The sequence below is a fragment of the Mirounga leonina genome, unplaced genomic scaffold (assembly GCF_011800145.1).
Source record: "Mirounga leonina isolate KUSES-001 unplaced genomic scaffold, KU_Mleo_1.0 Mir_366, whole genome shotgun sequence".
NCBI lineage: Eukaryota > Metazoa > Chordata > Mammalia > Carnivora > Phocidae > Mirounga > Mirounga leonina.
The window spans coordinates 25,434,001-25,459,932 of NW_023270709.1; the positions used below are offsets into that span (position 1 = coordinate 25,434,001).

Here is a 25,932-nt window from a genome sequence, read left to right on the forward strand (position 1 = left end):
GGGCGGCCAACATCAGGACTTTCCTAGGCCTTAGGAACTTCTGCCTTCGTGGGCCCCTTCCTTCCTAAAAATAAAAAATAAGATTTTACATCTCTGTTGACCTAAGTATTAATCTATTTATATTCAACCTAAAAGGTTTTTTTCCCGATTTTTAAAAGAAACAGTTTTGTGTGCCACTGAGCGTACTACGGACCGTAGGCAGAGGGCCTACTGGAGCAGTCAGCTGGAGAAGGGCGGGCATACTGTCCGAAACAGAACCTTACGGAGATGACGCGGACTGACTGGATCAAGAGAGCTGCCACGGTCGTGCCAACAGTAGGGCTCCCTCTGCAGGCAGCAGGTGGAAAGACGCCAGGGATACCCACCGGGCGGCAGCCTCCACTCCAGGACCTCCTCTCTTCCCCCAATTCCTCCGGTACAATACAGGAGGAAACAGCAAATACACACACACACACACACACACACACAACTCTGCTGTTCCCACTTCTGCTAGATGTGACTCACTCAGGACTGAGTGACGCCGACTCAGCAAAAAAAAAACAAAGCCAAAATTTAAAGGTACTGCCTCCGCATTTTGCAAATAAGAACCCAACGTCCCAGAGAAAGTGGAAGAGCCCACAGGCTCCGGAAAAGACAGCAAGAGTCTCAACGCAGTAGGAATGGAGAAGCAGAGAGATGCTGAGACTAGTGCTCCTAAATCAATGCGTGGAAATGGGCTTCACTGGAACCCACACATTCGGAAGATTGCCCTGCTAAATTCATCTTTGTATCCTCGTTAAAGTTGAGGCTTCCTTCCTGCTTCCAGATTCTTAGGCTCATGTCTACTTGTAATGATACCTCGCTTGATTCAATTCTGACAAATGGTCCCTCTGACCAGTTGGAGGCCTAACTTTCATCTTAACTAGTGGCTTGTCCTAGGGCAGCTACTAGGACTCTGAACGTTGTGCTGAATTTAATGTAGCAACTCTGCGAAGCCGTTCATTATGTTATCTCACTACAAACGAGAGAACTTTCTGCAAGAGAAGAATTGAGGATGATCTGTGAAGGTCACACGCAGCTTGTCGACAAGATTCTGAGCTTGGGGCCAAACCGGTCTCTCTGGGGAAGCACTGGGACACATCAGGGGGACCCCCTGCTCCCAGTGATGCGGGGAATAGGTAAACACACACCCAGAAAACCGTCCAGGCGGCAGAACAGGGAGCCACACTTGCCCGGCGCAGAGAACCCCCAGCCTAGACCCCGAGCGCGCGGGAGCTGTGGCGACGGAGAGCGGGGATCACGCCCTTGGCGGCTGGGGCACCCCCAGCGCATCGATGGACCCCGCCCAATTCCAGTGGCGGGGGATGCAGGTGGGGGGAGGGGGTGGACCGCGGGGGCGGCGGGGGGCGGCTGTCCTGCAGCAGCTAGGGAGCTAGGGAGTCATCACACAGGAGCGCTCGAGGCTGGAAGGCGAGGCCCGCGGGCGCATCTCCGGCAGCCCTCCCAGGTCTGGCGGGGAGCGAGGCGGCGCGCCGCGGAGGACCGGCGGCGGCGCCGAGGACGCGGGAGAGGGCGCTGCTCCGCGCCCCCGCGGCCCCGGCGCGCCCCCGCCGCCGCCCCGACCCTTGCACTCGGGCGCGCGCCCGCTTGCCTGCTTCCTGCCGCCGCCGCCGCCGCCGGGGCCATGGCGACCTGGCTGCGGCTGCGGAGCTGCCGGGCCCCGCGCCTCCCGCCGGCGCCCGCCGCGCGCGGCCTGCGGCCCCGCTGCTCGGCGCAGCCCCGCCGCTCTGCCGGGGGCCTGGCGGGCCTGTCCGCGGCGCTGCTCCGCACCGACCGCTTCGTGGGCGGCTGCTGGCTCCCGGCCGCCGCCGCCTTCCCCGTGCACGACCCGGCCAGCGGCGCCGAGCTGGGCCTGGTGGCCGACTGCGGGGTGCCCGAGACCCGCGCCGCGGTGCGCGCCGCCTACGAGGCCTTCTGCAGCTGGAGGGGCGTCTCGGCCAAGGTGAGCGCGCTCGGGGGCCCCGGGCTGCCCCACAGAGGAACCAGCCGCGTCGCCTCCCCCTCCCCGATTCCCCGGATTCACCAGGCAGAAAGCCATAAAACCAAGACAGAGGGGATCGGCGAGCAGGCGTGGAGCGTCGGCTTGGTGCCAAGCACTGTGCCAGGGGCCAGGGACAGGCGCCGCCCCCAGCCTCTGAAATTGTCCAGGAGGGAGGCGGAAGCCTTAGCTGCCCCATGAAATTACCAGCGAGCCGAGGGCATGGTGAGCAGGTGGAGGGGCCTGAGCGGGGGGCGCAGGTGCGCGCCCAGGGGGCTCTCCCTGGCCGCCACAGTTCAACACAGGGAGGCTAGTCGGGAAATCGGGCTCCGTGCGGGCAGCCGGCCGTTCTCCAGGTTTCGGCCCGAGTAGAGAGACTGCCGTTAACTGACATGTCCTTGGCTTGTAGGTGGCCGTCTGCGCACGACCTTCCCTCTGCATTTGCCGGTGTCCTAACCTCTCCTCGTAAAGACACCAGTCATACTGGATTAAGACCCGCATCTATGACCACATTTAACCTTAATAACCTCTTTCAAGACGCTGTTCGAGATACAGGGGGTTAGGACTTCAACCTATGAGTGGAGTGGGCCCAATTCTGCCCACACATCAGAGTAGCCTCACTGAGGACCGGGGCTGCAAAGATTGAAGGAGGGACGGGAACTGGGCTGGAGCAGAATTCCTGAGTCAGGGGCATGCCTGACCCGTTTGTAGAACAGCCCGGAGGCAGGGGCAGCTCTGAAGGCCGTAGTAACAGGGGGCGGAGGGGCTGGATCCAGTGGGGTGTGCAGCCATCCTAAGGACTGGGGTTTTACCTTGAGGGAGGCGGGGCACCACTCCAGGGCTTCGAGCAGAGCTGTGACCAGGTTTGCGGTGGGAAAGGGTACTCTGGCCCCAGCGTGGAGAACAGGTGGAAGGAGGGGCACGGTGGGGGCAGAGGCCTGTTAGGGGTCTGTTGGCGGAGATTGAGGCGAGAGGGGACGGCGGCTTGAACCAGGGCGCTCTGCAGAAGGATCTGTTGTGACCAGAGCGTCAGCTGGAGGCCCTGGTGATGTTGGGGTGCGAGCAAAAGAGGGGTCAGCCAGGACCCCAGGCTTCCAGCCAGAGCACCGGGAAGGAAGGAGTAACCACTAACCACCAGCTGAGACGCGGTAGGGGAGGAGAGACCGGGGGTGCTACAGGTGTCCGGGAAGCTCTTCCGGCCCAGACTCGGCTTCGAGACTGGTTGTTCGGAGCCCCAGGGCCGGTGCCGGGACCGTTCACGGCTGCCGTCAGCTTGTGGTCACGTCACCCACCTGACATCCATGCCCCTGGAGCGTGAACGTGGCGGCGTCCGCTCGTCCTGCAGGAGCTGGAGTCTTCTCAGAGAACCTTCCTTCTTGGAAGGCTTGTGGAGCGTCTTGCTGAGGAAGTGGTGCTCGGCGGTCCCAAGGAAGGCAGGTCCGCCTCTGCAGGGAGGACGGGTGGGCTGTGGCGCGGCTCCGGTATAAGGCAGCCCTGACCCACCCCTCTTGCCCCCAGGCCTGTCTGTCCGCCCTGCCCACCCCCATCCTCAAGGTCTAGCTCACCTGATGCTTCTGCCGTTGGGCTCCGCTCTCCTCCCCGCTCTGAACGGTGGCTGGGTCCATGCGCCTTGGTTGGCCCTTCCCGGTGACATTGTTTGCATTGCCTCACGTCCTTCTTTTCACGGGTTTTAGGACCTCCTGTTTCCCAGCTCGCGAGCTCCTGCAGGATCTCAGGGGAAACGGGAGCCGGATACTTACGGCTCTGTGAGCTAACGCATTAGTCACCAATGGCGGCTTTAACAAATTAAGGCAAATCAACACGACAACCCAGATCTATTCTCTCACTGTTCTGGCGGTCAGAAGTCCCACGTGTGTTGGCAGGGCTGTGTTCCTTCAGGAACCGCTTGGGGCTTCCTTCCCAGCGTCTGGAGGCGACCCCCACCTCACTCCAGCCTCCGCTTCTGGTACCACCACCTTGTGTGCCTCGGACCGTCCTGCTTCCCTCTTAAGTGAGCCTTGTGGTTCCCTTGGGCCCACCTGGATGCCCTCCTCACCTCGGGATCCTTTACGCGATCACATCTGCAAAATCCCTTTGCCCTGTGAGGGAACAGATTCGCAGGTTCCAGGGATTAGGACGAGGCCGTCTCTGAGGGCTGTTCTGGGCGCGTTGCAGGTGCTTTATCTAGTGCTTTCAGTGGCTCTCTGAGGCAGAGACTTGATGCAGGGTACGGACGAGGAGCGTGGCTGAGCTGGGCTCCGAGGCCGCCACCCACCACGCATCCCTGCTCAGGTGGGACGCGAGCCTCCCTGCTGGAGACCGACACACTCTCACAGCTCCTCACAAAGACCGCAGTGGTTTCCGGGGGCTGCCATCGCGAAGTACCACAAACCTGATGGTTTAAACAACAGAAACATACTGTCCCAGCTCTGCAGGCTCGAAATCCCAAGTCAAGGGCTGGTTCCTTCCGAGGGCTCTGAGGGACGGATCTGCCCCAGACCTCTGTCCTTGACTTGCAGGCGGCTGTCTTTTCCCTGTGTCCTAACCCTAACCCTCTGTGCATTCCTGTTTCTGTGTCCAAAGTCCCCCTTTTTACAAGGAGCCCCCTTTTATGTTGGAGTAGGACACACCCTAATTTTAGATTAACAAAACTTTTAAAAAGTTTTAACTTTGAATTTATTAAAAACTGAACGTCACTGTAACTTGCTTGCCTCGGTCACATCTGTAAAGACCCTGTCTGTCCCTGTCTGAGGTACTGAGGGCTGGAACGGCAGCACTTCTGTTGGGGGCACACACCATTAACCCCCGACACGGGCCGTGCATCCTGAGGGTGGCCCCTTGCCTCCCCTGGCTTCCGGTGTTCGGCCTGGACGTGTGTTTTCCGCCAGCAAGCCGAATCTACTTTGCATTCCTGCAGTTCTCACGCCGTTCCACGTCCTCTCAACCTCTCTCAGGCGAAGCATGGACTCTGTGTCCCGCAGGCCCTGGGCTCAGATCTTTGATTTCTTTCTCCAGGCCACGCCCCCTAGAGCGTAGGCTTTTGTCTCTCCCCCAGAATAAGCACTGGCCTGGAGTCATCAGATTCCTCCCTGCTCCTGCACAGGGCGAGCTCGCAACCAGAGCTGTGTGTGGTGAAGTTACTCGTCTTTGTGCTGTTGGACCCAAGTCTTTTTCTCTTTTACAACTTATGACTCAATACAACCCTTAGATGCAGCTTGAAATGGAATCTTCCTTATTGCTTATCAAAGGAAGGTCTGCACACCTGACACGAACATTGTGTTATATACACGTCACTTACGCATCATTTTAAAAAAGAAGAAGACAGGTCAGCGTGTGTCTCCCCGAGCGTGAGACCACACAGCAACCGTTTGAGGACATGGAAGGTTATTTTGTATTTCTGTTGCTCTTTTTCTTTCCTTCCCAGGAGAGGAGTTCATTACTTCGGAAATGGTACGACCTAATGATACAAAATAAGGATGACCTTGCCAAGATAATTACAGCTGAAAGTGTAAGTTCAGGGCCCTAACTTGCTCCCCTAAGAAGCTGTCCCGGAATGCTCAGGCTCAAGCCCGGGCAAGCCTGCAGCTAAAGAAAATGGGAAGTCCTTGCCTAGTGATCAGCTATGCAGTAATTATTGTGTCAGGCCTCACATTTGCTAGAACAGTTTGTATGTTCTACCCTTGAATGATATACGAGAAACATAGACGGAGCTGGAGCCTGTTACACTAAGTGAAATAAGTCATTCTGAGGAAGACAGATACCGTATGATTTCACTCATACGTGGGATTTAAGAAACAAAGAAAAAAAAAGACAAAGAGACAGACTCTTACATACAGAGAACAGCCTGGTGGTTGCCAGAGGGGAGGTGGGCGGGGAACGGGGGGACAGTAATAATAATAATAATCCTGGAGAAATAGATTTTGAGTGGAATTTTGTGAACAATGCTTTGCCACCATTCCACATTTTTTCTCTCTGATTGGTGTGGTTGACTTTCTTCACGCTGCGTGTGTGTGTTTAAAAACGTGCCAGAAGTTTCTCCATAGCTGTAATCATGGCTTCACAGCAGGGTCCCAACACCCAGCAGGCGTCCGAGGAGAAACAAGTGCGAAGTCGCCCTTCTAGCTGCCGGGGTGTAGACGGATTGTGGCCTGGCTTCCCGTCTCCACCTGTCATTCGCCTTCTCGGACGCCCGCTGGGGTCGCGCATTTCCCATCGGTCCCGGGGGTTTGGTAACGGGAGAGTGTCTGCTCTGCATGCCACCTGGCAGAGTCATGCCTTTGTCGTGAGACGCGGTGAATGTGTCCTTTTCTGCTCCAGGGGAAGCCACTGAAGGAGGCGCAGGGGGAGGTGGTCTATGCAGCCCTTTTCCTGGAGTGGTTCTCAGAGGAAGCCCGCCGCATCTACGGAGACGTCATCCACACCCCCGCAAGAGACAGGCGGGCCCTGGTCCTCAAGCAGCCCGTTGGGGTGGCGGCAGTCATCACCCCGGTACGAGGTCCGGCAGGACGGGGATGGGGATGGGAAGGACGGGCGAGGTCCCGGGGTAGGAGATGGGGCGGGACTGGGATGACACGGCCTCCTCCCTTGTGAGGAGGTGTGTCGTCCCCCCCCTCCCCCCCCACCGCCCCGCCGGCTCCGTCCCTCCCCTGTCCCGCGGAGGGGTGTATGCGGGTCCTCTGTGACACCCCGGTGCGGGGCGGTGAGTGGGAATGCCTGTTGGGTAACTCCTGCAGAGGCGGACGACCCACAGCAGGACCCGGGGCTTTTCTTCTAGGCCGGGCCTAGCACGTCGGAAAAGATCTTTTTTTTTTTCTAAGACTTAAGCTATGACACATTTAATGTGCCATGGCGTGGGGAAAACTTTATGCTCAGTTTACGATTATCATCCACAGCCCAGTATTAGTGTGCCGACCAGCGGGCACTGGGCCGGGTTCTGCAGGTGAGAAGGTCTCCAGATGCAGTATTGCGTCTGCCTGGGTGGGGATGCGGCCCCTGAGGGGCGCCCCGCGCTCTCCTGGTGACCAGCCTCGTGTGGCTGCCGTCCACGACGTCCCCCGTCTACTCCTCGAGGGTGGCCGCTGGCTGTCAGACACCCCCTTAGCCCAGCCTGACCAGGTGTGCCTCAGAGCTCACTGTTCCCCAGCTGCGTGAGCCTGGGCGAGGTACTTAGCTTCTCCCGGTTTCCCCAGAGTAATGTCCTCGTTATTCCCCGGTGTAGTAATACCGCAGCGGGTTGGGGTGAGGATTTCATTAATTATCATTTAGAAGTGCTTCCTAGCACAGAATGAGCACTGGACGAGGATTTGTCAAAATAAAAAAAAAAAATGCTGTTAATATAGATACGGTGATAACTACAAATATCTATCCATAAATAGAGAGAAGGAGGTCATAAATCATCTGCCATTTTCAAAATTACCTTGGCTGGTATTTTCTCCCAAAGGGTCAGCGAAACTACGGCTTTCAGGCCTAATCCAGCCTGCTGCCTATATTTATTTATTTATTTTTTAAAGATTTTATTTATTTATTCATGAGAGACACAGAGAGAGAGAGAGAGACAGAGGCAGAGGGAGAAGCAGGCTCCCCGCTGAGCAGGGAGCCCGATGCGGGACTCGATCCCAGGACCCTGGAATCATGACCTGAGCCGAAGGCAGACGCTTAACCGACTGAGCCACCCAGGCGTCCCTGCCTATATTTATAAGTAAAGTTTTATTGGGACCCAGCCATGCCCATTCCTGCACACACTGGCTGTGCCCGCCTCCACATCAGAACCACGGAGTCGTTGGGGCAGAAACTGTACATCCCACAGAGCCTAAATATTGACCATCTGGCCCTTTACAGAAAAAGGTTGCCAACTCCTGGTGTGGATAATCTTGTACTGTTTAAAATTCTGGAAAGGTTTCCTATGCCTCCAGAGTCCCTGAGTTGACACCCAGGTGTCAGGTGTCCTGAGAGCTCACCTGAGCAGGAGCCAGAGAACCGCTGTGAGAGTCCATTGGAGCAATGGAATTGTTGACTGACTTCCTGACCTGCCTGGTTTTGAACTATGGGGCAGTCCATCCTGTCTCATACTTTCTCTGCTCTCCTGTCCCCAGTGGAATTTCCCCAGTGCCATGATCACCCGGAAGGTGGGGGCCGCCCTGGCAGCCGGCTGCACCGTGGTGGTGAAACCCGCCGAACACACGCCCTTCTCTGCCCTGGCCCTGGCCGAGGTGAGCCTCTCCCCCATGTTTGTGCATAGCTGACAAAGTCCAAGCCGGGATTATTTATCCAGGGCAGAAAGAAGCTGATTCGAAGCCTCCTTCTTTGGCTGCATCTCATGCTGGATGGGTTGTGTTTTAACTTCCTAGCAATTATTTTAAGTCAGATATTTGATTTTATTTTTTTAAGTGGGCTCCACACCCAGCGTGGAGCCCAACGCGGGGCTTGAACTCACGACCGTGAGATCAAGAGCGGATGTCCAACCGACTGAGCCCCCCAGGTGCCCTTAAGTCAGATGTTTTAGGAAAAAAACAATGGATGGGGGACTTCCTGACATCTGTAGACAATGTGTATTTTAGGCTGCCCTACAAATAGTACCTGTCCGTCACTTTTATTAAGTAGGCAAGCCCACGACTAAAATGTGGGCATTTCTCACATTTTAGGGAACCTCCTCTTTACCTCTCCCTTCTCCAGTTCAGTCAGCATTCAGTCAGGTCTCGCCATTCTCCTGTTTAAAACCATCCAATGGCTTCTCATGTCCCCCAGAGTGAAGCCCAGACTTCCTACAGTGGTCTCCAAGGCCCTGTGAGATGCCACCCCCCGAGCCCCAATCCCCCCTCTGCCCTTACCTTACCTGTCACTCCGAAACTCCGTACCCCTCAGCTCTGGCCACTCTGACCCCTTCCACTCCTCAGACCACACCAGGCTCCCCCCAACCGAGCTCTACACCTGCCTTTTCTTCTTCCGGAAAGTTCCTCCCCAGATGCCACCTTTACAGGGAGGCTCTGCTGGCCCCCTTTTGGAAAATCACAGCCTCGGACTCCCGTGCTCCCGATCCTTTCTCTGCTTTGTTCTTCTTCCCGTAGCTCCGAGCCACCTGACATGCTGGCTGTCTCACGGACACGAGCACGTCAGGTCCGCGGAGACGGAGACTCGCCTCTGTTTCGTTCACTGCTGAATGCCAGAACCTTCTACGGTGCCTGGGCCCGGGAGGCCCTCAGGAAATGTTCGGGGTAGGGAGGGCTTCCGAGCCGTGAGAGCCACACTGAGTATGGGGGTCTGTTTCTGGCCTCGTCATCTGCATCCTTCCTGGGCCGAGAGTCCTCCTCCTTTGGGTCCCTGCGCTGCTGTCTTTGGCCCTGTGGTCGGCTGGAGAAGCTTCTAGAAGGCAGCAACAGTTGCCACGTTTGCTGTTCGGAGCTCTCAGGGACCGGGTGCGGCTCCAGACCCTCAGGGCACTTCCCCCAACAGCATCTTATTTCAGAGGCAGATTGGACATTTTAGTCCTATGGAAACGTTAACCGAACAGAAGGCTTCTTTTAGATGAGCTGTTACGGTTTTCCTTGAAATGATTCTTAAATCTGCACGATGTGTGTAAGTGAACTTACGACTAGACTCCTCAGGCGTGCAGAGTTAGCGATGTGCTTCCTGCAGGTGACGGTGTTCAGAGCCCGCACTGATCTATGACCAGCAGACCCCTCCTGCTTACAAAATTTATTTGGAAACACACATCTGTGTTGATCGGAAAGGCTCAGGACCACGTGTTTTAAAAACCTCTATGAAGGGGCGCCTGGGTGGCTCAGTCGTTAAGCGTCTGCCTTCGGCTCAGGTCATGATCCCGGGGTCCTGGGATCGAGCCCCGCATCGGGCTCCCTGCTCGGCAGGAGGCCTGCTTCTCCCTCTCCACTCCCCCTGCTTGTGTTCCCTCTCTCACTGTATCTCTCTGTCAAATAAATAAAAATCTTTAAAAAAAAAAAAAAGGGGCGCCTGGGTGGCTCAGTCGGTTAAGCGACTGCCTTTGGCTCGGGTCATGATCCCGGGGTCCTGGGATCGAGCCCCGCATTGGGCTCCCTGCTCAGCGGGAAGCCTGCTTCTCCCTCTCCACTCCCCCTGCTTGTGTTCCCTCTCTCGCTGTATCTCTCTGTCAAATAAATAAAAATCTTTAAAAAAAAAAACAAACAAAACCTCTGAACCTCATCCAGACTTCGTCAGATGTCGGTTCGGCCTCCTCGTGTCCTTTTATCGGGAGACGCATACGGCCAGCTGTCTCTTGTCGTGACGTTGGCAGGGCTGCTGGTCAGTGCTGCTCATTTCTTTTCTTTTCTTCCTTTTTTTTTTTTTTAAGGATTTCATTTTTAAGGCCTCTCTATACCGAACGTGGAGCTCCCTGCTTTTCATTTCTGAACCTAGTTTTTCCTTGTATTTCTGATTCTTCCCTGTGTTCCCTTACCTCATTTCCAGAATTTCTCTGATTCATGTTGTTCTTTTGTATCTTGATACTTCTTTTTTTCCTTCGGTGTCAGTTACCGCTTTGATCTGTTTTGTGGGCATGTCTTCTGGGAGTGCTTTTGTTGTCCACGAGGATGCTTTCTGCTCTTTAGTTTCTTCTTTTCTTCTAATCATGTTGTATGGGATTTGATTTGGGTATTTTTCTGAGCGTTTACTTCATTTTTATACGAAGTTGGTTTCCCTAAGCTTTTAGCAGGAGGCCCGATTCTCTAAGTCACGGGTGTCTTTTGTTTCCCCGCCCTGAGATTTCCGGGCTCCGTTCCCTTCCCCGCTTGACCGAGCCTGCCCCTCCTTTATCACCTGCTCTTGCACCCGGCGGCCCCAGTGCCCTCCCGGGAGCAGCGGTGGGCTGTTCTCCGGTGGCGGCCATGGACAGCTTCCTTCTGCGGCTCCTCCCGCAGGTGCTGACGCTCCCAGCTGTCCCTGGCTCGGCACCCCCGGGTCAGGCGAGAAAGCAGGTTGCCAAACCCTCCCTGTTGCGAAACTTCCCGCGGGAGGGCTGCCTGGCTGCTTATCTCGGTGGTCTGGCCGGCCGGGCCTTTGCCCCCGTCGGCGTCTTTGAAGCAGGTGCCCGGGCGGTCAGACCTTAGGTCAGCCCCGTGGTGCGCTGAGAAACGACTGTCCTGGGCTCGCACTACATCCCGGTCTTGGAAGTGCGGCCTCGGATGCTGTGGTTTGGCTCTGTGATTGCCCTCTCTGCGTTTAGGAGGGGACTCGGAGAGAGTGCCACACTCCGCGCTTCCCGCCGTCTTCCCAGAACCCCAGGCGGATTTGCGCAGGGGTCACAGTCAGTGACATTCAGAAGCTACCGTGATTCCAGACGTGCCTGATCCAAAGAGGGCCGTGGCGGGTCAGCGTGCTGGCCCCGTCCTCCCTGGCGCGCGGCGTGGGCACCAGCCCCCCGCGAGGCCTCCCGTTCCTCACCACTGCCCTGGGGGGGTCCCCCGCGGGACGGCCTGCCACTGCCCCCCACACAGGAGGTGCTCCCCTGCGCCCTCTCCCTTTGCTTCTTCTACAGGTGAACCCAAAACTTCCAGAACTCTCCCTGGATTTTTCTCGGGAAAGAAATCCCAAGGGGTTTTTGTTTTGTTTTGTTATTTTTTTAAACAAAGTAGCATTAAAAATTAATTAAAATAAATTTAAACAAGAAAGTGGCATTAAAACCATGCTATAAATATTTAAATGCGTGACAACACATTTAAAATCACTTTAGCATGAATAAGGATCTTATTTCAGTTCCAAACATATTCTTATTCTGTCCCCCAAGCCAGCTTAGTTGTTTTTTTTTCCCCCATTACGTTTTGGATTAAAACCTCTATTTCTCTTTTTCTGTTTTTCCAGTTTGATCATTTGCTGCCCCCTGTTTGCTGTTTCTCTTTATAGCTTGCAAACCAGGCTGGAATTCCGCCAGGTGTGTACAATGTTATTCCCTGCTCTAGAAAGAAGGCGAAGGAAGTAGGGGAAGCGCTTTGTACTGATCCTCTCGTGTCCAAAATTTCCTTTACTGGCTCGACAGCGACCGGAAAGGTACGTGACCTAAGTCTCAAAGAAAACAGATGTCATTCTAATATTTTCTCTCTCTAGAGAGAGTAGGAAAATACTAGTTCATCTTTAGCACCCTTCTTAGGGAGATCTGCAGGGGAGGGTTAAGAGGTCTGTGGGATAAAGTAATGTCTGATCACCATCCAGAGACATTTTGAATGGTGTCCCTTACTTACCGTGACATGACAGACGTCCTCTTGGACAATACTGAGGCATTGGGGTGACCAGAGTTCCCATTATTAGTTGCATGTAAAGTGGCTGAAGGCTCTCCGTTGTATGTCCTCAGTTCTGGAATGCATGTTTCTTTCATAATCTAGAATTAAAGGTTCCAGAAACATACAGCTGATGTTGAAATGGACGTCTTAGAACTGAACCAAAATTGTATTTAGTATAAAGGTACTTACAGAAACAGAAAGGTCTTTTTGTTTCCTTAAAAAGCTTTATAATTGGGACGCCTGGGTGGCTCAGTTGGTTAAGCGACTGCCTTCGGCTCAGGTCATGATCCTAGAGTCCCGCATCGGGCTCCCTGCTCGGCAGGGAGTCTGCTTCTCCCTCTGACCCTCCTCCCTCTCGTGCTCTATCTCATTCTCTCTCTCAAATAAATAAATAAAAAGAAAAAAAAATCTTTAAAAAAAAAAAAAGCATTATAATTGTGCATTGAGTTAGCAATTCTATTTCTACAAATTTATACCGAGAGAATAATTGCAGCGTTATTTTGAATAGCAAGGGATTGGAAGCCTAAATTTCCCACAGATGGGGGCTGAATAAATAAATTTATGGAACAGCCATGCAATGGAACTTTAGGCCGGCATCTAAAGGAATGTTCTAGAAACGCGTGTGCTACCATGAGAGAATCTTCACGGTATAGTGTTACCCTGGAGGAAGAAGGTATAAGGTGTTATGAACATGTTAAGGTGTTCCAGATATGTGGTTAATTGGGAAGATAGAGCAGTTTACAGAACTGTATAAATCTACCATTCTGTTTTCTTTTTTTTTTTTTTTTAAGATTTTATTTATTTATTTGACAGAGAGACACAGCGAGAGAGGGAACACGAGCAGGGGGAGTAGGAGAGGGAGAGGGAGAAGCAGGCTTCCCGCTGAGGAGGGAGCCCGATGCGGGGCTCGATCCCAGGACCCTGAGATCATGACCTGAGCCGAAGGCAGACGCTTAACGACTGAGCCACTCAGGCGCCCCCTACCATTCTGTTTTCTTAAAAAAAAAAAAAGAAGTGCATCTATATGAACCTGTGTATGTGGCCAAATTCCGGATCAATATACTTTAAAATTTTATCAGTGGTAAGCTAAGGGTGTGGGGGGCGCCTGGGTGGCTCAGATGGTTAAGCGTCTGCCTTCGGCTCAGGTCATGATCCCAGGGTCCTGGGATCGAGTCCCGCATCGGGCTCCGTGCTGCTTGGGAGCCTGCTTCTCCCTCTGCCTCTCTCTCAATCTCTGTCTCTCATGAATAAATAAATAAAATCTAAAAAAAAAAAAAAAAAGCTAAGGGTGTGGGATTCTGGGTGATTTTATTATCTTCCCTATGTTATGATTAAGCCTATTACCATGTAATTTTTAATAGGTAGTACACTACATGGTGCAAGAAGCAAGGCAGTATAAACATGCTTATGTTCAGAAGGCTCTTGCCTGCCCCTGACTCCCTCCCTTCTGTCCATGTAACTACTTTGAATTTCTTGTAGCCTTCCTCCTGTGTCTTTATCGTATACAAATATATGTTCTTTTTTTTTTTTTAAAGATTTTATTTATTTATTTGAGAGAGAGGATGAGATAGAGAGAGCATGAGAGGGGGGAGGATCAGAGGGAGAAGCAGACTCCTCGCCGAGCAGGGAGCCCGATGCGGGACTCGATCCCGGGACTCCAGGACCATGACCTGAGCCGAAGGCAGTCGCTTAACCGCCTGAGCCACCCAGGCGCCCAATGAAACTTTATTTATTATTTTTTTATAAAGATTTTATTTATTTGACAGAGAATGAGAGAGAGAGAGAGCACATGAGAGGGGGGAGGGTCAGAGGGAGAAGCAGGCTCCTCGCTGAGCAGGGAGCCCGATGCGGGACTCGATCCCGGGACTCCAGGATCATGACCTGAGCCGAAGGCAGTTGCTTAACCAACTGAGCCACCCAGGCGCCCCTACAAATGTATGTTCTTACGCAAACGGTCATCCTGGAGACACTGCTGTGCCCCTGGCTCGTGCCCTGCTGGGTCAGTGTTTGAAACGAAGGCTTACCGGCCCGATCCTGATCCGGCGCTCACGGTCTATCGTCTGCCTACAGATGCTGCTGCACCACGTGGCAGGCTCTGTGAAAAGGGTCTCCATGGAGCTGGGCGGCCACGCCCCGTTCATCGTATTTGACAGTGCCAACGTGGACCAGGCTGTGGCAGGGGCCATGACGTCCAAATTTAGGAACTCTGGACAGGTGAGTCCTGCAGTGTTTTTCAGGGTGTGTGTGGGTGTGTGTGCGCGCACACGCGCGTGACTGTATTTCACAAAGATCTTACCGCCTAACTCACCTCCTGGAAGGAAACTTGCAGATTCCTTCCATCATTCGTCCTTTACTCACTTTCAGCACATATTTATTAAGAGCTCTTTTTGCCGGCAGCTGTTCTCGGCTCAGAGGGTCCAAAGAGAAATAAGGTGTGATCCCTGGCTTCGAGCAATTTCCTGAACAGATGTTTAATCACATTGTTCTCTTCGTCTTCCTACTCTTTGAATCTGGTTATTTTCATAGTTTCCCCTCATTGGGCTTTTCTCTACTGAACAGATAAAATCATCTCCTCAGATACAAAACAGCCCACACAGCTAGGGTCTGAGGCCCACAGTCTTAAGGAAAAGGTAGGAAAATGTTGAGATTGTTCTTGAAAAACTCAAAACGCTATTGCCTGGGTCTCACTGTCCCTGAGATGGAGGGGGCCTGATGGGCACATGGTACAGCGTACCCAGGGGGTGTCCAGGTTGTCATCGGGAGAGTGGTGGCTCGAGCTCACACCTCCACAGGAAATCCTGGCTGAGCACATCTGGCATGACCTTCAGAGTGACCTGATACAGATGAGAAAATGGAACTCTGGAGACACTGGTTGACTTGAAGTCCTAGACCCTTGGGTCGCAGTACCAACTCAGTGGACTGAGGGTCCCATCTCCCAGTTTCTCTCCAAGCTGTTGCCAGGAACCTGGCGTCTTACAAAATATTCTCAAGTACTTTGTCTCAGAGTACCATCAATAAGTGGTTTTAAATGCATTCCAGAGACAATAAAAACGCCTGAAAGGTAATATTGTGGGAAAAGGTGAAATGTTATATAGTACTCTGTATCAAGTAGTTTTCATCCTTGTATTGACCTTCGGTGATTAATTTCTCCCCTTTCATATAACCTTAAATAAGCTTGGTTGTTTCAGAAATACCTTTGTTTCCTTTTAGAAACGTAAAATGTTAATAGGTGCGACCTTCAGAGTCACACTCATAAAGCTACAACTTTGAGGTATTGCTTGAAGCCAATAAAAATGCATAGGACAAAAAATTATGTCTATATCTATTTACCTATAGTTTCTACTAGAAAAATACATGATTAAGAAAAAACACAAGAAGAAAATCTGTCAGCGATAACTGCATTTCCTATAATATGGTTATGTTTTATAATTTAAAAATATTAGGTCTAGGAGTGCTTAGGTGGCTCATTTGGTTGAGTGACAAGCTCTTGATTTTGGCTCAGGTCGTGATCTCAGGGTCCTGGGATTGAGCCCCATGTTGGGCTCTGCACTTAGCAGGGAGTCTGCTTGAGGATTTTTTCTCTCTCCCTCTCCCTCTGCCTCTCCCCCTGCTCACACATGCTCTCTCTCTCTCTAAAATAAATACATCTTTAAAATATATATATTTAGGTTTAATTAGAAAAAAAATAAGCGAGGGTCTTTTCAATAATTTAGGCTGACATGGAAGAATGGTCTTGTGTCCATTTTCAAAATGTCAGATTCAGCCAAACCCTGAACAGTTTAATAAGCTAATAGATATAAGTCAGTTTTTGACTGCCTTCCATCCTGCCCCTGCTCTGTTGTTGCAGCATCACTGTCTCTCATGGAGTTACAGGTTTTTTATGCTCTTTTCTTCTTTCCCTATTTGTTTTATAGTGGCTTACTTAAGCCATTGGAAAAAAACTTGGGTCAGGTGGCTTTCTCTTTTTTACACAGATATTTGTACTTGCTTACTTGTTTAACCACAAGGTGTGGCAGATATGGAGAAGGTTGGAGAAGAATGTGCACTTACTTAGTGCGTTTATCTTCGGGCCCCACCCACATGGGGAGGGACATGGCAGATTGGACACAGGACGAGAGCCACCTGGGGAAGTGTTTTCATATTCAGAGAGGTAGCAGCAGTCACACGTTTATTGGTTGGGTCAACAGCTTCTGACAAACTGTCCTGTGAGTTTGGGGTTTTTTATTTTTTTATTTTTCCCTGTCTAGACTTGTGTTTGCTCAAACCGTTTCTTGGTACAAAGGGGTATTCATGATTCCTTTGTGAAGAAATTTGCTGAGGCAATTAAAACAAACCTGCATGTGGGTAATGGATTTGAGGAGAGAACTACTCAAGGCCCATTAATTGATGAAAAGGCAGTAGAAAAGGTAAGTTCGTTTGATTTTTTGTTAAAGTAAATTTCATGGTTTCGATATCAAAGGCTTTACTAGCAAAAAACACTTTGGTAAAGTGCCCAGCAAGGCTGTTTTGGAAACAATGGAGAAATCAGGAAAAAGTGAATTTCTGCCCATAAGTATAAATCAGGTGGCTTCATCTGCCCATAAGCTTTTCTGGCTCTGGCATTACAGTGCCCATGAGATCTGTCACTTTAGATCTTCTACTGCCCTCCCTAAATTTTCTGTGATCGTGGTGATAATTTTATCCCTAGCTGCCCTAGGAATTAGGATCTTGAAAGACAAAGTTCTTTAATTTTTTGAACACCCAAAAGGAAAGGAAGACTGGTTTTGTTTTTAAAATCATGTATGTTTCAGCTGAAATGCTGGCTTCCATTGACAAAAAAAAAAAAACCCTTCCAGAAGAGTCCTTGACAAAAGCATCCTGGTAGGGAGATACGGAATACCAGAAGCCATGCCCAGGATTTACAGATGGCAGGAAAGGGAAATTGCTTTTAGGAAGGATCTCTTTGTTTATAGAAAGTCACAGTCTAGATAGACCACTAGCTAGTTGTCCTTGTTGTTTTAAGACATAATCTCCTGTTTTAAAACATAATCCTTTTTAAGAAAGAAGATGTGGTGTGTATATATACACACACACACAATGGAATATTATGCAGCCATAAAGAAGAATGAAATCTTGCATTTGCAATAACATGGATGGCTCTAGAGTGTAACGTGAAGTACATCAGTCAGAGAAAGACAAATACCATATGATTTCACTCATATGTGGAATTTAAGAAACAGAAAAAAGGCACAACCAAAAAAGCAGACTCTTAACTCTAGAGAACTAACTGGTGGTCAGCAGAGGGGAGGAGGGTGAGGAGATGGGAGAAATAGCTGAAGGGGATTAAGAGCGCACTTACCGTGATGAGCAGTGAGTAATATATGGAATTGTTGAATCACTATATTGTACACCTGAAACTAAGAAGGCACTGATGTTAACTATACTGGAATTGAATAAATAAAGGGGGGAAAACCCCCATAATCTTTTTAGAGTTGCTTACAAGGAACTTTCTTAGAATATGAACATCCAAACAAAAAACAAAAAACGTGAACATCCCATATGTTCCTTCGGTAAATCTCTACTAGTGGAAAGGACTTTAATGAAATCATTTAAAGCAGACCGAAGTTGGAGGCTGGGTTGTATGTGGGGAAAGAAGGGTGACACAGCCAGCCTCCTGGGTGTCACCTGAGGAACCAAAATTAAGTTAGAGCCAGGTCAGCACCCACCTGTGCTCCTGCTGTTCATCGGCCGCCTGAGGACCAAGACCCCAGGGCTGCCCGGCCTCAGTGGGCAGTCAGGTCAGCGTCAGCCCGTGGGACCCAGGGGAAGCATCGAGGCTTGACAGAGCTCTGTATTCTTGCCTTGGGATTGCCCTAAGAGAGAGCATGCGTTAAAGTGTCCCTTGAAGTGCTCCAGCTTCAAGAGTGAGGGTGGGTGTCCTGGAGCTGGGCTCCCCTGCCTTGGCCCCTTGGGGAAGGGGGCTGTCCCTGAAGTGAAGCCGCCAAATCAGAATAAACCTGAGCTTGCCGTTGCCCCTCTTGTTCAGGGGAGAGATTGGAAACCACAAAGCCACCCATGTCACCCACTTAAGTTAACCAAGCCAGTCCTTCACGAGGAAGGTGAGCAACCAGCAATCATGGTAACTTTAGGGCAAACCCTCAGCACATAAGAGGAACAGTCAACCCTCAAGGAAGAGGATGAGTCTGGGAACAGAAAGGAATTTTCTTAGAACTGAATAGCGTTCTCCCTGTGTTTTCAGCAGATTGCCTATCTATAGAACAAAAGCAGGTTCTGTGAAAACGAGGCAATGAGAATGAGAAAGGTTTTAGAAATTAAACACATGATGGTCAGATCTTTTTTAAAAAATCAGTAGATGGGGGCGCCTGGGTGGCTCAGTTGGTTAAGCGACTGCCTTCGGCTCAGGTGATGATCCTGGAGTCCCGGGATCGAGTCCCGCATTGGGCTCCCTGCTCGGCGGGGAGTCTGCTTCTCCCTCTGATCCTCCCCCTCTCATGCTCTCTGTCTCCCATTCTCTCTCTCAGATAAATAAATAAAATATTAAAAAAAAAAAATCAGTAGATGAAGATGGAAGACAAGATCAGGAAGAGCTCTCAGAATTTAAAGCAAAAAACAAAGAGATGAAAAATATGATAGAAATTTGAAAAGAAATGAATTAATCTGAGGTGAGGGGATATCCATTTTAGCAACAGGTGCTCCAGAAAGAACTGGGAGGGGAAAAGTAGCATTATCAAATCAATAACATGAAAACTCAGAGCCAGGGGAAATGATGCTTCACATGGAAAGACTTTACCAACCACCTAGTGGAATGAAAGGAAAAAGCCCCAGATACATTCTGCTAAAACATGGAATGTCAGGAACATAGAAGAAGATCCTAAACACTTCCAGAGAGTGGGGGTCAGCTACCCGCCAAGAAGGGAGAACTATCTCTGAACATGACTTTCATCAACAACAATAGAAATAGCGATGTGTACTCCAGAGTTCTGAAGCAAAATGATTTCGGATCACCATTCCGTCCCCAACCAACACAAGGTAAGACATCAGACATGCGTTGTCGGAAAACTCAGGAAGTAGGCGTTTTCAGCGTGCCTTTCCCAAAACAGCCACTTGAGGAGAATGTAATAGAACAGAATGAAAGCCAGGAGGACAACATGGCGCCCAAGAACCTGGAGCTAACTCAAGAGTGCAAAGAACAAATCCCAGGAAAACTGCAGAGTGTCAGGCTCAGAAGGACATCAGGCCATACTAGACCCTTCAACAAATTATAGGATCAGACAGTGGAAAATCTAAGAGCAGGGGAAGGTGGCACTTGCCCACACCACGTGCCGTCTTCCTGCCTCTGTGTCTGTGCATATTTGGTTCTTTCTACCTGGAAGGAACCAGGGCACATTGTTCTCAACCTATTTTTTAAGAAAAAGAAAGAAAGAAAAAACCGTTCCCTATAGATTTAACACTCTTAAGAGATTGTATCATCTCCACAGTTATCTTCAAGCCAGCTCTCCCAGGCTCCTCTTTTTCTCTTCACACAGGTAGAGAAACACGTGAGTGACGCGGTTTCCAAAGGGGCCACCGTTGTGACCGGCGGGAAGCGACACCAACTCGGAAAAAACTTCTTTGAGCCCACCCTGCTCAGCAATGTCACCAGGGACATGCTCTGCTCTCACGAAGAGACGTTTGGGCCTCTGGCGCCAGTGATCAAGTAAGATCACCCCGCCGGCAGGAAGACGGGAGAGGATCAGGGCAGAAGAGGGACACCTGGGCAGTTGGAGTTCTGTTTCGAGGCCCGGGGGTGGGGGGGTTCCTGCAGAGCAGAGCTCTGTTGTTTCAGCCGGAAGCCGAGTCCAGGTCATGGTTCTGGAAGAAAAAAAAAAAATGTGTTTTTATCATAGACCCCTAAATTCACCAGATTCTTTCCTTTGCCTTCTTACTTCTTGCTTTCGGCTGGTCCATCTTCTCAGGGGAGCACGTCCTCAAAGAGTTCTTTCAAGGGAGTCAGTGGCAGGTGAACTTGCCGTGCTCTTAGGTGATGTTTTATCCCACTTTCAAAGGTCAGTACTAACTCACCTGGATAGAATTCTGGGCTCGGCACTGTGAAGATACCACTAATTGTCTATTGTTTCCGGGGTTGTTAACCGAGAAAGCTGGTGTCTGCTCTTGGAGGGACCAGCTTTTCCTCTTGGAGGCTGTTTGGATTTCTCACGGGTCTTTGACATCCTTAAGTCTTACCGGTGAGGCCCATCGGGAGCGTCTCCACGCTGTGGTCCTAACGACTTCCTTTAAAATCCCAGGTGTCTGTCTAGTCCTGGGAAATTCTTGGTCATTGTTTCTCCAGGTATTTCTCTCCCCCCATTGGTTCCTTAACGGCCTCCTAGGAAGCCTGTGGTGGTGCCATGCCCGCCTTACCCCTGCTTCTCTTCACGCCTGTGTGTTCACTGCACATCTTCATCCATTCCCGAGGCCTCCAGAGACTCTGGGTCCCCGCACCTGCCAGTGGAGTCCTGCGTTCCTCAGATACGCGCGCTCTGCTACCCAGCCCATCCGCCGCGCGCCTCGGTTACTCTTCCATCCCTGGCGTCTCCAGTTCATTCTTCCCCGTCATGGAGTCTTCCCGCTTCGTTATTCTCCCTTACGTTGCCGTGGATGCTTATCCGTTTCTTCCGTTTTATTCTGTTGCTCGGTTTCCGCCTCCTACAGTGTAGGTCGTTCTGTATGTCATGCTTCTCCTTCTCAGAGCTCCTCAGATGTCTTCTCGTTTTCTCTGTGAGCTCGTCTGTAGCTCTTTGAACGCTTAGTGTCTGCCTTGGAGTTGTGGTAAAAAGCTTAGGCCTAGTCTGGGCTGCTTCTGATACATCTGAGCCTCAGGAAGGAAGCTTCTAGTATGAAAGTCCATTCTCAACACGACTGCCTGTGCCCCAGGTGTTTTTGGCTTCCTGGGGTGTTTTGTGGTTACCTCTGGAGTAACAAGAGGGGTTCAGGGGAAGAGGCGTCTGGTTCATGCTGTTGTCTTCACTCGTTTTGGGTGACTCACCGAGCCAGCGGGGCTCGAGTTCTGCCTGGGCCCCACCACCCTGAGCTGGCCCTGCTGCTTTCCTGCTTGTAGGCATGTACCATTGGCCCAGGGACCCAGGTCTAAGGCAACAGCACCTGAATCCGTAGGCACGGGGGGAGCGGGGGAGGCGCGGGTGCAGCCCCTCCCCCCTCCCCTGCAGGCTCCATGGCGCTCCGGCCCTTCCCAGCCCTCCGTGGGTGGCCCCTAGCTCTCTCCCACCTGAGGCCATCATTCCCTCAGGATCCAGCCACCTTCTCGGCCCCCAGAAGCGTCTTGTGTTTTTGGTCTTAGTTGCTAATTGAGGGTTTTTGAGCTAAGACTCTCTCTCTCTGTCCTCTGGCATCTCCAGCATCAGGTTCCCAGGGAGAGCTGGTCCCCGGCGCTACCCATGCTATCTTGTCTGGGACAGAAGTCTCTCTTGCCATATACTTTCCTGGCTTTGTTACCGTCTTGCCAATGAAATTCACATATTAATCCATCACTGGGGAAATGGACCGCTTGAAGAACTTTTGTCTTGTCTTTTTTTTTTTTTAAAGATTTTATTTATTTATTTGAGAGAGAGAGCACATGAGAGGGGGGAGGGTCGGGAGGGTCAGAGGAAGAAGCAGACTCCCTGCCGAGCAGGGAGCCCGATGCGGGACTCGATCCCGGGACTCCAGGATCATGACCTGAGCCGAAGGCAGTCGCCCAACCAACTGAGCCACCCAGGCGCCCTTTTGTCTTGTCTTAATAAAAATTTTTTTACCTAGGATGTGAACTTGACATTTCCAAGGAGCCTAGAGGATGCAGTCAGTGGTGAGGAATGCAGGCTTTGGAGGTGAACTGGGTGTAGATGTAGGCTTCGCTGCCTCCCACCTGTGTACCCTTGGACGAATTAACTTCTCTAGTCCCAGGGTCCTCGCGTGGGAAAGGAACAGAACCAGTACCTGCTTCGCAGAGCGGTGACGGAGGTTCCGTTACGTGATGTGATAAGGCACGTAGCACAGTGCCGAAGCATTATGGTGGTCGTTTCGTCATCGAAGCGTGAGGTCAGGGAGGGGGACAAGTTGCTGCTAGCCGGCTCCGCTCTTCCCACACCTCTCCTCTGGGTACGGTGCTGGGCGCACAGCTCCAGGGTGTGCGGGAAGGTGAAAATCCTCAGGGATGCCACAGTCAGTGAGGTGATGACTCTGTTTCTGAGGGGGAAGTGGGAACACCAGCCGTGCGCTGTTACTCTGCTCTCCAGCGGGCAGAACACTCGCCGTCTGTCTGCAAGTCGGCAAGCCTAGGAGGTACGGCTGCGCATCCTCGGGACAAGTGATCCTCCTGGGGTCTCCTCCTTGATCTCCCCCCGGAGCCCTCTTCTCTCCCTTCCCCTTGTGTAGACGGGGGCCCCTGCTGGCTCTGCCCGGTGCCAGCAGAGCTCGGAATTTAAGGATGGGGGCTGAGAGCCCTCTGCCCCAAAGAACGCTCCTCACATCTTGTTCCAGAGGAACAGTGGCAGAGCTGGAAGGGACCGCGGAGGGCTTTGGAACGACCACTCGGCGCCTCAGGCAGGAGCAGGGCCCGGCGCCGGCCCCCGGGAGCCTCTCTCCTCCGTTCCGCCTGCTTCCGAGTGGGCGCTGCTTGCGCTGCGGTCTCAGGACGTAGCAGAGCGGTCACCCCTTTGGAAGGCACTCGGTCTGACGTTCGGATGCGCTGCATCCCACCAGCCTGCGTGCCTCCTGTTCTCTGGCAAGAGAGGAGCCAGCGTGTGGAGCAGCGGGGCTGTTTTCTTCCGCACCTGCCCCGGGGTCTCGGTGCCGTTTAGCCCCTGCCGTTATTTGGGAGGCCAATCGGGAGACAAGGCAGCGGGTTTTCCCTACTGTCGCCTACAGATTTTGCTGACCGCGCATTCCACTTCGGCAGGTTCGACACAGAGGACGAGGCTGTGGCCATCGCTAACGCGGCCGACGTGGGGCTGGCAGGTAGGCGGCCCTCCTCGCTCGGCGCCGTGCTCCCCGTTTCTCGAGCTGGTGCCGCGCTTGCCTTTGAAACATCGCCCTGGGTTTTGAGAAGGAGACGCCATTGGGGTGTATGTTTTGTTACTTTCCGGGGCACAGGTGGGTTTGTGCAAGTTCCCGGCCTGCCGTCTGGTCCTTCTGCGTGTGGGCGCTCCCTGCAGAGAGCGGAGGGAGCGCAGGAGAAGAGGGGGGCAGCTTGTGGGGCAGCCCACGCCCCAAAGTCCCGCGGCCTCCGAGGCTTCATGCCTGCAAATGCCAAGTCTGTCTCTTTCCATTCTACCTGGCTCCCGGCGGCCTGACCCAGACTGAGGGCGGTGGCAGTGGGCGAGTGTGCAGACAGAGCCTGAGTGGTCCCTGTCCCTTTAGTTTGGAGGTGGTCAGGGCGGCCGCAGCACATACCCCGTTATCCTGACATCATTAGATGCACACACATGCACCCGACAAATCGACGTCAGTGCCCGCAGTGAGGGGAGTGCTGAGGAGGATACAGAGAAGGCCGTGTCTCCACAGAAGCTGCCCCTCCGGCTGTAAGAGAAGTATTCATAACAGGAAGGGCGCGCACACCGTGGAGGCCCTTCCCCCACGCCGCCTGCAGAGAGTTATCCTAAGGCTCGGGTGAGAGGTGTGCGGGAGCACCTCTGGGACACGGCTCCGTGCTCCTTCCCTTCACGGTGGGACGAGGGGAACCGCACCCTGCATTAGGTCAGCAGTGATGGGCAGCGATCTGATCATGCAGAGGTGGGAGGAGAGAGATTCTGGGCAGAGGGGACCAGGGGAGTTAAGAAGGAAGGACAAGGACAGTTTGGCCACAAGGACAGGATGGTTGGTGATTGGCATGATGGAAGGGAACGCTGAAAATGTTGCCCGAGTTCACACTGGGGAGGGTTCGAGTACCCACAAAGAATTTAACCGTATTTTGTAAACAGCAAGGAGTCACCGGAGGGGGGGGCAAACAGAGCATGAGGAGAGTCCCACAGTCGGGTCAGAGGTGTGCAGGAGAGCCTGGGCCGCGCACGGCAGGATGTGGGGAGGTTACGGCTGCAGTCCTGGGAGGCGGTGAAGCGAGCCCCCGTGAGTGGGACAGAAGCAGAATGACGATGTCCCACGGGTCTGCGATGAACAGGACCATGGGGCCCCTATGGGAGCAGGGAGGATTCCAGGCCCGTGACGAGACACGCCGTCGCTGGTGGTATCCTCAGCTTCAGACGTGAGGTCTTTCACGACTGTCCTACGTGCTGTGTACGTCCTTATCCCCATGACAGGTTACTTCTACTCCCAAGACCCGGCCCAGATCTGGAGAGTGGCAGAGCGGCTGGAAGTCGGCATGGTTGGCGTCAACGAGGGACTGATCTCCTCTGTGGAGTGCCCTTTCGGTGGGGTGAAGCAGTCCGGCCTCGGGCGAGAGGGGTCCAAGTATGGCATTGATGAGTATCTGGAGCTCAAATACGTGTGTTTCGGAGGCTTGTAGGATTCGTTAGTTCTTTAAAAAAATAAAAAAGGAAGCTTACTTACATGTATGTGGACGTGCCATCCATTATTTTAAGTGAACGAATGGGTTATTGGAATTAGGAATTTTTAAAAACTCACCGCATGCTCATCATCTCAAGCAGAGGGGAGCCCCCCCTCCCCTTACCCGACCAGGGACCAGCAGATGCCGCATGCCTGTGGCAGCCACAGTCTCCCCAGGAACCCGCATGGCCCCGGGGTGGGGGGGACGTCCCAAAGGCTCCATCACAGCCGTCCCCCCTGTGGCTCTGAGCCCCGACCAGAGGTCTGCAGGGAAGAGCCCTGAGCATGACGAGCGGGCACACCATCCCCAGCCGTCCGCCCCCTCGGCGCTGCAGAGCCTGCCGCGTGTTTGGAGGTGTTGCCGCACGGGCTGAATCGATGGGTTTTCAAGACCTCTGAAACAGCCCCGAATTGCCTGTGTTTCTGTGAGGAACGAAGGAGCACCTTTCCCTTTTCCTGGACCTTTTCTTTTTTTTTAGTTCATTTTTGTAGTCACCTCTACACCCAGCATGGGGCTCGAACTCACGACCCTGAGATCAAGAGTCACACACTCCACCGACTGAGCCAGGCGGGCGCCCCTGGACCATTTTTTAAGTTGAAGGCTTCACCGCCCTAAATTTGCTACTTAAAGATGATGTTTTCATTTCCGTCCTGCGGTCCACTTCATTGTGTTTCCTTTAGGAAACGAGCCTAAGCAGAAGGCAAAGCCCCTCCCCTGCTCGGCTGTGGACGGCGGCTCCGTCCCCCCGTAGTAGCCTTGTTCCGTGGACCTGCCGATCAGCACCCGTTCCTCCCGCAGACTGGAGACTCTGTACATGCCTCACTTAGCTCCATGGGCTCTTGTGAGCCTGACAGAAAGCGAAATACTCGCCAAAACAGAAAAAAAGAAAAGGAAGAAAACCTGGTGTAAGTACAGGAGCTATTAATACTAGTAGCAGCAAAGCCCCCCTGGGGCATCCAGCTGGTGAGGAAGGCTGGTGCCCACCGGCTCTCCCCCCTGGGACGAAGCGGTGGTCACCTGCAGCCTGCTCTTCCCGCCCTCATGGGGTGCTGCGCTCCTTCGCCTCCAGAAGAACACAGTCTCACCACAGTGATCTCGAGGGGAAAACCAATTTCCATAATGGCCAATCCACC

General features: G+C 52.5%; 1 protein-coding gene across 1 annotated transcript; it reads left to right on the forward strand.

The window, feature by feature from the left end:
* The first annotated feature begins 1,663 nt into the window (after window positions 1–1,663).
* On the forward strand, window positions 1,664–24,803 carry ALDH5A1 (aldehyde dehydrogenase 5 family member A1). The gene is made up of 10 exons (XM_035030444.1): window positions 1,664–1,981; window positions 5,442–5,525; window positions 6,335–6,505; window positions 8,110–8,226; window positions 11,888–12,031; window positions 14,332–14,475; window positions 16,509–16,667; window positions 19,788–19,957; window positions 23,195–23,253; window positions 24,552–24,803. Exons 1-10 carry the CDS (start codon window positions 1,664–1,666, stop codon window positions 24,755–24,757), a joined length of 1,572 nt encoding a protein of 523 aa, XP_034886335.1. The 3' UTR covers window positions 24,758–24,803.
* The last annotated feature ends 1,129 nt before the right edge of the window (window positions 24,804–25,932 follow it).